At 43.7% G+C, this 12,480-nt stretch overlaps 1 protein-coding gene across 1 annotated transcript in view; it reads left to right on the top strand.

Moving 5' to 3' along the window:
• drosha (drosha ribonuclease III) overlaps positions 1 to 12,480 on the top strand; it is a 100,246-nt gene that overhangs the window by 57,328 nt on the left and 30,438 nt on the right. The window contains exons 23-24 of the mRNA XM_073488471.1: positions 1,449 to 1,519; positions 10,798 to 10,842. Coding sequence (XP_073344572.1) covers positions 1,449 to 1,519; positions 10,798 to 10,842 — 116 coding nt within the window. The remainder of the gene's footprint in view (positions 1 to 1,448; positions 1,520 to 10,797; positions 10,843 to 12,480) is intronic.

Here is a 12,480-nt window from a genome sequence, read left to right as displayed (position 1 = left end):
TTTGGGCAATGGCTGGTAGTAATTTCCCACTCTGTTTAGAAGTAAAGGGCATGCGAGGCAGATAGAGTGGGTGTGCATTTGTGTTTGTCTTTGTGCGAGGTGGTTTGTTTGTATTTTTTTTTTCTTTATGGCTCGGGTTATGTAGGCCGCATCTTCACTGTTTGTGTGCGTGTGTGTTTGTGTGTGTAAATGGCCTGTTAGCCATCTGAAAGCAGTTTCCCTCCCCAGATGATGAATCCCTCATATGTTTTTGATGTCGTCCATGAAAGCAGTTTGCGCATTTAGACTTGCAACCGCACCGCGCCCCATTTCCACTGGCTCATTTATGCACATAATAAAAACCGCTGCACGATTGTATACCCAATTTGCCAGGTGGTTATTGCTTTCTAAATTGAATGAGCCACCCTAAGTGTGATGGTTGGAAGTTGTACGGAGCTTAAAGGCACCATGATAGTTCCACTGATTTTAGTAGAAACAGTAGAAGAGCAAAACAACACGACACACAAAAGGAGAGTTGACTTGGGCGAAGGAGCTGACTGCTGTAGCCGACTGAGCTGGAGAGACGCTGCATATCATTCCCGTAGAGAGAAAAATTTGGGATACTTGTTCTTTGCTTGCTGTGACAGCAGCTCTCTCTTGCAATTTGGGACCAATCCTCTATTGAATTTCTTTCTTTGTCCCTTATCTTTTGTGTGTCTGTTTGTGTGTGTGTTTGTGTATGCACATGCTGTATGAAATGTGTTTTTTTTTTTTTATATATTTTTTTTTTCCGCCCTCACAATTCAAGTTAGATTCACCACATTCTGTGTGTTGTGTGGACATCTGCACAGATAAGTCGCACCCGGGAGTGTGGGCGGGCGACAAAGAGGACATTATACTTTGGTCCACAATGTCCGTGAATAGGTTTCAGCATGAAGTACACAAGTCTGTATGTGGGCTCCTACATGTTTGTCGGGCTTATTCATACACGGGCATGTGACACCGTTTCAGCCTGCCACTCTAAATTCAAGTTTGATGTTTATGTGACCTTGACCAGTTCCATCTCAGCACGATGGTGCAACCATATCTTTCTCCTCCTCCTCCTCCTCCTCCTCCTCCTGCGCTGTGACAGGGGGGGGGAGGTGGATCTGCACCGGAACCCCGAGGTCATTTCACCGCCAAAAAAGCAATAAAAATGCACTCCTACTTTTAATAAAGCAATTATAACTCATTGCCGAGTTCAATTAATTTTAAGTTTTCCATTAGGAGAGAAGTCTGAAATTGCCTGAGAATTGCTGGAAATTTTTACACCAGAAATGCACTGGTGGTGGAGTGTCATGCTTTTCACAGTTACTTTACATTTCTATGGGTGGAGGTTGGGGGACTTGTTTACTGTTTCACTAAAGTATTTCCAGCAAATACTGAATTTTCTGTTTTTTTAATTTTGTGTTTTTGTTTTTTTTTTCCAGGCGCTGTGTATTTAGAAGGAGGTTTGGAGGAGGCACGGCAGCTCTTTGGTCGACTGCTCTTCAACGGCGAGGTAACTGACAGTTTATTACTCGAGTCTAATTTGGTTTCTGTCCTTTGCCACCGTACGAGATGTCTATGTGCATGTGTCTCTTTCATGTGTATGTACTCATCTCGTCTTCGAGAGGAGCTGTGGACACACTAGACAAGATTTTTCCTATTTCGGTCTGTGCAAGACAACTGTAACATTTTCGCCAATCTGGTCTCTTTTATTCGCTCAAACCCACACACTGCATGTTTTGGCAAAGTACCACACATTGCACGATATTGAGGCCTTGCCAGTCTCAGAACCTGAGATCTCCCAATGCTCGCTCTACCCTGCAATACTTTTGACTAGCCGCTTATTGTGTGTGCACTGATATGCACAAAGATAAAACAATATGACTGAGACAAAAAGAAAATCTGGATGAAGCCATAGCTTGGCTTGTATGTTTTGCAAAATGAACTGGAGGTGTGGAACATTGCGGTTTGCCAGTCTCCAGCAGGACACCTGCTATTGTGTGTGTGTGTGTGTGTGTGTGCGATCAGCAGGCATGAATAATTGATGAATGAATCAGGATTTTGCATTTATCCTGGCAAGAAATATTATGAATCAATTAAATGACTTGCAGCACGTCTAGTATGTAGCAGCAGGCCCGGTTCTAATTGGGCATTGAGGGTTTTGTCTGAGATTCAGTTGGTGACTCCCACACACTTCAGGACACACAGCGAGATCCATCAAACATGTTTGATCAAAACCGGTAGTGTTTGAGAGACCAGATCAGAAGCTGCAGGACTAAATCTTTGAAAAACCCCACACCACAAAACATCCCCAGAAGATTAGCGTTATTGGAGAGAACCCCTCCTGAAAACATCAAATACAATCTGAAATACTGTTTTATTTACATGATTCTTCAGGATCAAGACACATTATTCTACATTCTTTCAAATCCTACCCTTTTTTCCACTTTAACTGACAAAACATTTGGCCCTGATCTGTCTTCATCCTCGGCCCAGTTTACCGCGAGTCTCCTCTGCTGTGCGACCAGCCATTGTGTGAGAGCGCTGACAGTAGAGGATCTGCTTCTGTGTGGAGAGCTGAAACGTCCTTGATTCTGTTTCACTGTCATCCTCGGGCCATGAAAGTTGACAGCAGTTATCGAGTTGTCAGAATTTGGAGGTCTTTATTTGCATGATGAAAGATTTCGGTAAAAAAAAAAAAAGCTGAGTTTTTGGACACAGATTTAAAAAAGAAACTACTGAATCTTAAGTTGTGGAATAACTGTACTGTAAAGAGCAGTGCAGCGTCTATTGGAACAGAGACTGGAAGCACTGCTTAAAAACTGCAGTCAGCACAGAGAATAGACAAAGTGAACCACGCGCTAACAAACATGTCTTCTCATTACAGAAGATCCCTGCTGTTGCTTGTTCCTATGATAGTCCAATTGATGATGGGATATGGAGTATGGGCGTTTTGTTTCTGCAGGGAGACAACAGATGAGAGGAAAGTTAGGCGTGCTTATGACAGGATTTCCAGATGGAGCACACAAGAACAATGAGTAAAGGAAAGACAAAGACGGCGTGTATTAGAAGTAACATTTCAAAGGAAGCCAAGTAGACAATGAGAATGACATCAGCTGCAGAAACTGTTTAAACTGTGGTCAGTCTTAGATGAAATGGTCTGTATTTGATTTAGTAATAATAATCCATCAGACCTTTCAACCTTAAGTAATTGGCAAGATCTTAAAATCAATGCTATAGTCTTAATGGAAGCGTTGTAAAAGGATGGGCCAAATATGTGATCCATTCTCTTTGTTCTGTTTTAAAGTGTCTCATCAGCATTTTGAACCTGAGTGTGAGCTTTGCAAAAAAAACAAAAAAAAACACAAGCAATTAAATTGGTCAATACAAAAGTAATAAAGCTGAAATAACTTTCTCTAAAATCTTTGTGAACCTTTTGTGCAAGATCTTTAAAGTTTAATTAGAATTTAAGTCATCAAGATTTTCTCACTAATACTAATGTCTACTTTTTACAGAATACAAAAGTATTTCATTCACACAGGGTCAAATTGCACCTACGTACGTTTAGGAAGTCCTACGTGGCCACGGGTCAAACATATTATTTCCTCCGTTTTCCCGTGATAACGAGTACTATGTTTTTATTTGTGTAATTATTATGAGATAACACCTGTTGTTTTCCAGAGATAATGAGATCAGTTTGTCGGGTCATAGGGAGAAACAATGAGAAACTCCACATGTAACATCTGTTGGGAGAAAGTGGAAGTATAAGAAAACTGTCAGTCATATAGAACGTATACTAGAGCATACCAGTGTCTGTGATTCTAACACATGGCCTCAAGTTAAATGTAATGATCAGCATGGTTAAAACCTGAACTAAAATGTCTTCAACACAAAGCCTGGTTGCTACTTAGTCAAATCAACCTGTAAACCTGAAGAAGTCATGCTTTACACTGATTTTTGAATACTTAAAGTGACTACAAGGAACTTTAAAGTGTTCACGAAACAGTCTGGTGATTCCTCCGATGATTATAAATGAGCTGCAACAGCAAACGAGACCATCAGCGAAAAAAAATGCTGCTTTTATATAGTTAACAAATGCACGCGCCGCCTGCACACGCTAGCAAAGATATTTACAACAGATCGTACCGCTTTTGTCCAAAGGGGGCGCTAGAATCTACAAAAAGTGAAAGTTCCTCGTAGTCACTTTAAAGTGGACTTGCGTTCATTTCCAGCTCTTTATTTTCATTCTGGGACTCCACTCGAGTAGCTTTACACAAAATACCTTGTTCATTTTATACTGGTCCTTCATACAGTCCTGAAACAAGCCATTTTAGCTCCCATCTCTCTAAGGCCCCCCTCCCTCAAAGTCGGGAAAGGCATTTCTAGGTAAAAAAAAAAAAAAAAACCTAACAAAAAGTATTTGACGGAAAAAACAATGGGAAATATGTTTTTTCAAACAAAACCACAGTTGCACGAACTACTCAAATTTTTGTAAGGTAACGACTATTCGAATATTTAAAAATCATGACCCATAACTACCTTAAAGCACACTTTCTTCTGATTGGCCAGCAACCAATCCTACTGTACAAAACCAAAGCTTCAAACTGTATTCGCTGGTTTTGGTAAAATTGGATCATATTTCATGGAAAAGACGAGTCTGGTTTTCCCTGCCTCAGTGCTTCAGACTTTTTCCCAAAGTAACTGGTAACTGCTGATAACTGTAGCTGCTGTTCACTAGTTACCTCAGTTAGCCGTGCAGCTAGCGGCCCAGTTAGCTGTCTCTGCCCCGGACTGGGAAACTCAAACAACCAGAGGAAGTGTCGGTATTTACACGGCAAGCGCATCGGACCACCGTGAGCAGGATGTTTTCAGGGCCAGGGCAGAGGCAGCTGACAGATATTCCCAGGAGAAGTTGTCCAAACCAAAGTTTGAGTGATTTTCAACTTTTGGTTTGAAACTTTTTAGCTATGCAGACTAAGGATTGAAATAGTATGGCATGTCACCCCCCTGCTGAAGCTTCCTGATGGCTGCTCTGTCATACAAAGCTGCGAGGAGACAGATGGACACAGACCAGAAAGCCAAACACCAGCCGGGTGGTATGATGGGTTGTGGGGGTGTGGAGCTGTGGGGCCGACCAGAGAGATGGACAAACAGACAGACAGACAGACAGAGGGAGGGAGAGATTTCTGTGGTCTGCGGGATCACTTGAATCTGTCTGTATTTCCACGACAGAATTGGTCCTCACATTGCACATTACCAACCTAATGAGATGCCGTGCAAAACTGAAGGACTCCACATTTCCCCTCGCACAACCTGGATGGTTTTGCAGCTCCTATTTGTCAGTACGGTATTCCATTCACACATGGTTGATCAGTCCCATACCCTCCTTTTCTCTCTCTGTAACAACGGGATGCTGGCTGGTGCTCCCTCTTGTTTTCTCCATCATTCCTTTCCATTTTTTCCCCTCTCTCTAACACCCCAGGATGTCATTACCCCCACAGATGTTTCGCTCCAGTCCTCTTATGACAAGTCAACACAAAAGCTCCACAACTCCGGAGGTAGAATTCAGAATTGACTACCAAAAACAAAGCACGCATGTAATTTCCACCTCAAGACCCAGCCAGACAAACAGTGGCCCCATTTTTTTTTTCCACTTTCTCTCCGTTATTCCCTAATTGGTATGGCATTCATGGCTGGAGCGCAACAGTTATTTCCATCCACTTGTTTTTCTCTCAACACGTCACCTTTGCTGGCACTGGTTCCCAAACAACGGGGCTCTCACAGAGGATGGAATGTAGCTTCATTGCACACAGACGCCCGGAGGAAACAATAGATGCTAATTTGCTAATGACATTACTGTGGAGGTTATTAAAGCATCAGCAGAGAGGCAGGAAGCATCTTCTTCAGGGGGAGCTGCTCGATTGCTCCCAACCTGGACTCAACAGCAGTGCAATATCAGTGGGGAAAAGATGTTGATGCGACTGAGCTGTCCTGGGGGAAGTGCCTCTTTTGAGGAGCAATCACCATAATGATGATCTCACTGGTTGCCCACAGGCTAATCTGTTGGCTTTTATTAACACCAACCGCACAAGCACTCAGACGCCAAATGTGACAAAGGTTGCTGTGACAACTGAGATGGTCACCCTGGCACTGTTGCTTTTTAGTAGTGTGGCATTGCAGCCTTCTTCCTACCTCCCTCACTTCTGGGTGCAGTGCCAGAAAGGGTTTTAGCAGCTTGCCTCGAGCAGAAAATGGCATAAAACGATCAAAATCTTTCAATCCTTTTTCTCCCCATTTTGATGTTAACACTTCTGGTATGTATTCTGAATTGAATGGCCCCATAAATCAGGTTTTTAACTGTATTTGATAATCATTACCTACTCTGATATTATTATGGTCTCTTGGTACGCCAGTAGAGTGTGCTAGGCTTACATGCTCGTACGGGTGAAAGGCTGGCTGACGACTCCCTCCACACTGAGGCCACTTCAGTGGCTTGCAGCAGCAGTAACCCCTTGTCTCTGTTAGGAGCATTCAAGCTGCATTAAGACAGATCATGTGCTTTATTTTTTTGAGGAGCATCCACTGGGCATGAGTCTCTCTGAGTCTCTATGTCACAAACATACACTCCACTGTTTTCACTGAGCTACTTTACACCCTTCAGCGTCTCAATGTCCCACTCTGTTCATATTATTTTACTATTTTTATTCTTTGTTTAACGAAAGATACAGTTAATTTTTCTGAGCACAAGTCTTTTCTGCTGCGTCCTTGGTTTGGTAATAGCTCGGAGAATGAATGTGTGCGCACATTCACACAGGTCTGTTCTCCATTCACATACACTCCGCTGCCCACACTTGCAGGAACTGTGAAAAGTTCACCTCCACCGTGAATCGCATGATAGACTTCACCGAACAGTCAGCATCAGTTTTCCCATATTGGAAGATCACCTTGACCATTCACTGAAGGAAGCCTCCGTTTTGGACTTAGGGCCGCTTTTATGTTGGTATTGATCAGCGACGCTATCTCCTATTGATCTCCCTGCTGCACTACTACGTTTGATGGATTGATTGGCAGCCTGTAGCTAGAGACCAATTTGTCAAGGAGCATTGGACCTTGTCGGAGAAGAGCACCATTATGTCCCAATCATGGATGGCCGACATTCCCAGGGGTGTGTGGGGTTAGGGGAGCGTGTGTGGGCAGCGGGTTATAGCGGTGTTGCCTATTCACGGTTGGCTTGCGAGCCCTTAGTCTTTGCAAGACCGAGCCTGCGTCTCGTCTCCCCCGTGGGTTGCGGCTGCGCCGATTGAAGCCCACTTTTAAACGGAGATCATAGGCGGCTTCACCAAGTTGCTTTTTTCCTTTTGCCTTTTAATTTCAGCTCTCATTATGGGTAGGCCGTTGACATTCAAATAAACATGTTTGCATATGTTTTTTCTTTCTCTTTTTTTTCTGTTTGTAGCACAAGAGCTCCATCCTCCAAATGGCTGTGATTCAGCTGCTGCACATGATGATTTGTGCCCCCAGTAATTATACCTTCCTCGTGCTGGGAAAGAGAGAGAGAGTAGGGAGAAAAAAAAACCTGTTGTTATTCTTAAATCCCCACTCGATGCCGGCTTAATCATTGTCTGCCTTGTCTTCGCAATGGCTGTAATTGAAACATTAGCTGTTCGGGTCTATATACAGCATGTGGGCGGATCGTGTGCGCCCTGTGGACGGATTTTAATCATAAGCAACGATTGCACGCCAAAGCAACTTGTGCGTACTTCACTTTCTCTATTTGTTTTTTATGCCTTTTTCGGTGTTTTCTTCCTCATGTTCTGCACGCTTGTCCTGCGTTTGAGATGCATCGCTTTCATGTGTATTTTACAGCAATTTGTGTGGCTGCAAAATCACTACGTCAAAAAAAAAAAAAAAGCATGCGATCCATTAGCCGGCGGTATTGACTTTCCTTCAAGCGATGCCATCCTCCACAGCCAAGAACCCATGTTGTATTCACAGGCAGGCTCCGTGTTGACTTGATACCTGCTATGTACTTAGTGCTTTTCGACTCCAGTCCCAGGCTAAGAGACAAGCAACCGAAAGGAAGCATTTGCTCAAACGTATTGACCACTTTCATGAATTTTTCATCGGCTGCTCAAGGCGATGGGTTGCCAGCTGGGTGGGTAGAGGAGATGAGGCGCCCGTTCGATGCCGCTGACCACACACACAACCCCCCCGTAGGCTAGAGACACATTTTAAAGGTTTATCTCCTTGAACCTTTTAAACACCTGAGTGATACTGTACTTTAGAGGCCCTCGCCACATCTCTATCACCGCTATGACTCACCTAACATTAGACCCCAGGCCCAACACTGCTTCTGACTGCCGTTGTCCTTGGCAACAACTTGAGCCACAGCTTATACTCCCTCTCTCTCTCTCTCTGCTATCTATTTCTGAGCCTCTGTCTCTCTACCATTCGATCTCGTCTGGTTACTACAGAGCAGGGTTGAGGAAACATGTTGATCTAGCACATATTTCTCTCCACAGGCAGGGGAGGCACAAGGAGTCCAACCCCTGTCAACGTGTGTGTCTCCAGAGACAACACACCTCTCACAAGCCAAATCCCACCAACCCCTCCAACCACAACACCCCTCGCCTTCCGCTCAAATCCACACACCCGCCTCCCACCTCACTCCCCAGTGGGTGGTCGATATACAGACCTCTTGGTCTGAAAATGAGATGCCGACTCATTTGCTGCTATTTTAACGCCCCCTATTATGGCTGCTGATGGCACCTGAGAGCACTTGGCCTCAGAAATGAGTGTTCCTGACATCTGCGGTGCATTGTCACCATCTCAGATTGTTTTCGCCCACCACAGAATCAATCTTTTAGTGTTAAATTAATTATTATTTCTGATTTTTGGAGTGCGTTGTCACTTCTGTTGGTGTATTACCACCAATAAAGGCACAGCATTTTAACATTTTAGCACCTTTCAGCCATTGTTTTGGTTTTTACGATGGCAATTGTGTGTTAATTCACTCTTATCGCTGTCTTTAATTCATTTCCAGCCGGCGCAGGCAGCAAGAAAAGCTGTTAAAAAGCTACTTTACACTTTTCTGCTCAGCACCTTATGGCAGACAGAAGATCTAGCAAGCAGCTAGTGAACATAGTGGAGTGTTTAGCTGCAAAAGAGAGAAGATATATCCCTCAGGAGTTAGCAGAAAGCAAAACAGAGGCTTAACTTTTCACATTGGTTGTACTGGTGTGCCTATATTTTTCATATACCTACGAGCACCAGCACAACATAGAAATCACATCACCAGAACCAGAAATTGTTTAAAAAGATAAAGTGATAAAGTGCGGGTGTTTAAAGTGCTTTACAAATAAATGAATCCACCTAAAATATTATTAGGATATTATAAAAATTATTTGATATTACAGGTTAAACTGCAAACTATAGAGCTGGCTCTTGAATATATAGTTTTGCCTGAGTATTAATGCAGTAATGTGTAAATGTACTGGTTTTTTTAACACTTATAAGCAGTGACAGACAAATAAGCAACAAGAAAAGTAAAAAAAAACAAAAAACAAAATGTTTTTCTAGGAACATGACTCCGACAATATGTCAATATTGTGTTTACAGCTTGTTCCACTGACGCCAAGTGGCCAAAAAAAATCAATGACTGCAGCTTTAATAAACATGGTTAACCAGGACGTGCATAGTTAATGGGAGCCCAAGGGAGCCATGCTCCTCGTTAACTACACTCATCGTTTGGACAGTATTTTATCCAGCGCAGTTTATAGCTGGTGGGTCGAATACACAATGCATTCCCCAGTCTTTTATCCTACACATCCATACAGATCAGTTGTGGAGGATTAACAATCTTACCTGTGGCTCTTGACTAAGCTCTCCAGTTTTTTCTGTCTTTTTAAGTCTTTTTAACTAAAGCGAATGGCTGACAATGACAACAACGATGGATTTCGTCGGGGATCACTTTCAGAGCGATTTGATTGATGACAGAAACACTCTCAGCAAATGAAAAAAATCCATCTCAATTCACAGGACCATCAATTAGCTGGATTTTGTGGATATTTTTCAACAAAATATTATTGCTGGAGTGATTATAATATTGGTTTCTAACTGTAGCTGACCTCTTTTATGCAGGCTAATTGATGGCATTTAGCAAACACCCTCAGATGCTCTTCTCTAATAACTCAGTGGTCATTTATACAACTTATTAAATGTTCATACTGGACTGCAAATCACACATCGCACTGAAGCTATTTTCACCTGAGACATACCGCCGAACACTCTCTGAGGTTGTTTTGTCTTTGCTGAAGATCATCAGTATAATTACTCAAAGTATGAGGGATGGAAACTCTAAAAGAGTGCCTTCTAGCATTTTGGGTGGTTGTTCCTCTGTGTAACATACAGCAGTAACAGGTGGACACAGCTGGAGCATGCAGCAAGTGCTTGCCGCCGCTGTAGCTGACTTAGTAGAGCATGTATGGAGGCTGTGTCCTCGCTACAGCAGCCCAGTGTAACATACAGTGGTAACAGGTGGACACAGCACTTTCTGTTCATCGTTCATCAGTGTGGATGCTCAGATCATTACTGTTTGTTGAAGCACATCCTTTCTGAATATTAAGCAGTATGTATTTATTTCTCTTCATTCCAAAATGTGTGATTTATTCTCATGTTTATTTGTACTGTTAGACTGATATTTATTTAAACTCGGATGACCCTCACGCTGTAATCTCTTTCGTCTGACTGCTCGTCTCTCTCTCTCCCCCCTCTTCTTCTCTGTCTTTTCAGAATCTACGGGAGGTCTGGCTACACTACCCATCACACCCCCTGCAGGTTGGTTGAAAAATGTTTTATTATTGATGTTTATTTTGGCTAGGTGCCTCTCATTAAAAACTCACCTCACCCCCAAAGACACAAAAGCGTTCTCCCATCTTTGAAGTTTTCCAGCCCGAATGTATGTTTTTCCTCTGTGTGTGTGTGTGTGTGTGTTGCTAACAGAGGTGGGCAAGCTGTTAGTTATTTTGCCTGAGGCTGACTGAGTGCTTTATAGCTGTCACAAGGCCCCCGGTAGCCTTCAACTAGTCTGCATTGTTCTGCTCGCTGCTCTCCATTTTGGTCGAGACCCTAATCCGCTTTTTCATTCACTCACCCTCTCTTCCTCCTCGCCGTTGCTCCTTTTCTCTCCTCTTTCTCCGCCGCACCATTCTCCCCTACTCCTTCATCGTCTCTCTCTCTCTCTCTCTCTCTCTCTCTCTCTCTCTCTGCCTCTCTCTCTTTCTGTTGTGCCGTTCGTTGCTTTTGCATGATCTGCCCAGAAACATTGAACATGTCAACAGTGTTTGTTTGAAATTAGGATTTGGAAGAAGAGATCAAAGATGCCATAACAGGATTACAGTCCCGAATCACATGGGGCCTCCAGGGACCGTCAGGCATCCTTCTCTCTGATGTGTTTGTGTGGAGAAAGTGTCTCTTTGTGTGTATGCCGAGACTCGTCTTTAAGCAGTTTATTCTCTTCATCTCCCGGCATGCGCATGAGGTCTGCGCCTTCGTGTGTACATACGCAAAACAAAATAACATCGCATTTCTATATGTATATATGTGTTTAAACCTCCTAACCCTTTTTTTTATCCCAAAGAAGATCCACAGAGCTGGATGTTTTTATTTGAGCTTGTCAACTCTCTTAAAAAAAAACCCCAGCTGTATCCAGCAGTCTGTTTTTTCCCGCTGAGTTGCACAGCGGAGGCCCCAGCGGCAGGCACCCCGGTTAGGGTGGAGCCCCGGGGTCAGCCCTACCAACCGCTTTGTGTTGCGAGGAGGAACCACCACAGAGTGCTGCATGAGTAGTCATTAGCCGCTTCAGAGCGGTTTGCCTCATTACCACACACTGCGCGTGGCTGAGGTTTCCTCTGGGTGGTCCCCTGCCAGTGGGGTAACGCCTGTTAAATTGTGCCAACCTCTTGGTTGCTTGATCGCATCCTGACCTTTTGTCTTGAGATGATGATATCCACGAAGGTTCACACAACAACAAAAAAAAAAATCTTTCCCCTCATTATTTATTAAATTCTTTAGTCCATAATTGATGGAGGCTCCTTGGAGTTTAGGCTGGAAAATGATGCCCAAAACGTCTGCAGAGAGGTAACACGGTGTCAGCCCCCCGTCCGCTGCCCACCAAGACGAGGATGACAACACAGAGGTGAAAGAGGAGCTCGCCTTAATGAGATTTGATTGGATGGCAATGGCAGCTCGCCATGGCGTGGGTAATTATGCGTTCACCCGCATGCATGCATTAGCCTCGCCACCGTCGTGCCCGACAGAGCGCGGTGGAACGCTTCGAGGCACATCTTTATGTCGTTCGTGTTCGCTATATTCGCACCAGCGCATCATCACCCCCGGCTCTCCAGAATAATTTAGCAGAACGTCATTTACGTCGAGTCGAGATTTCAACATTTTTCCTCTGGTTTATTGGGGAGA

Source organism: Pagrus major, chromosome 19, assembly GCF_040436345.1.
Source record: "Pagrus major chromosome 19, Pma_NU_1.0".
Lineage (NCBI taxonomy): Eukaryota > Metazoa > Chordata > Actinopteri > Spariformes > Sparidae > Pagrus > Pagrus major.
This window is presented reverse-complemented; position numbering and strand designations above follow the sequence as displayed.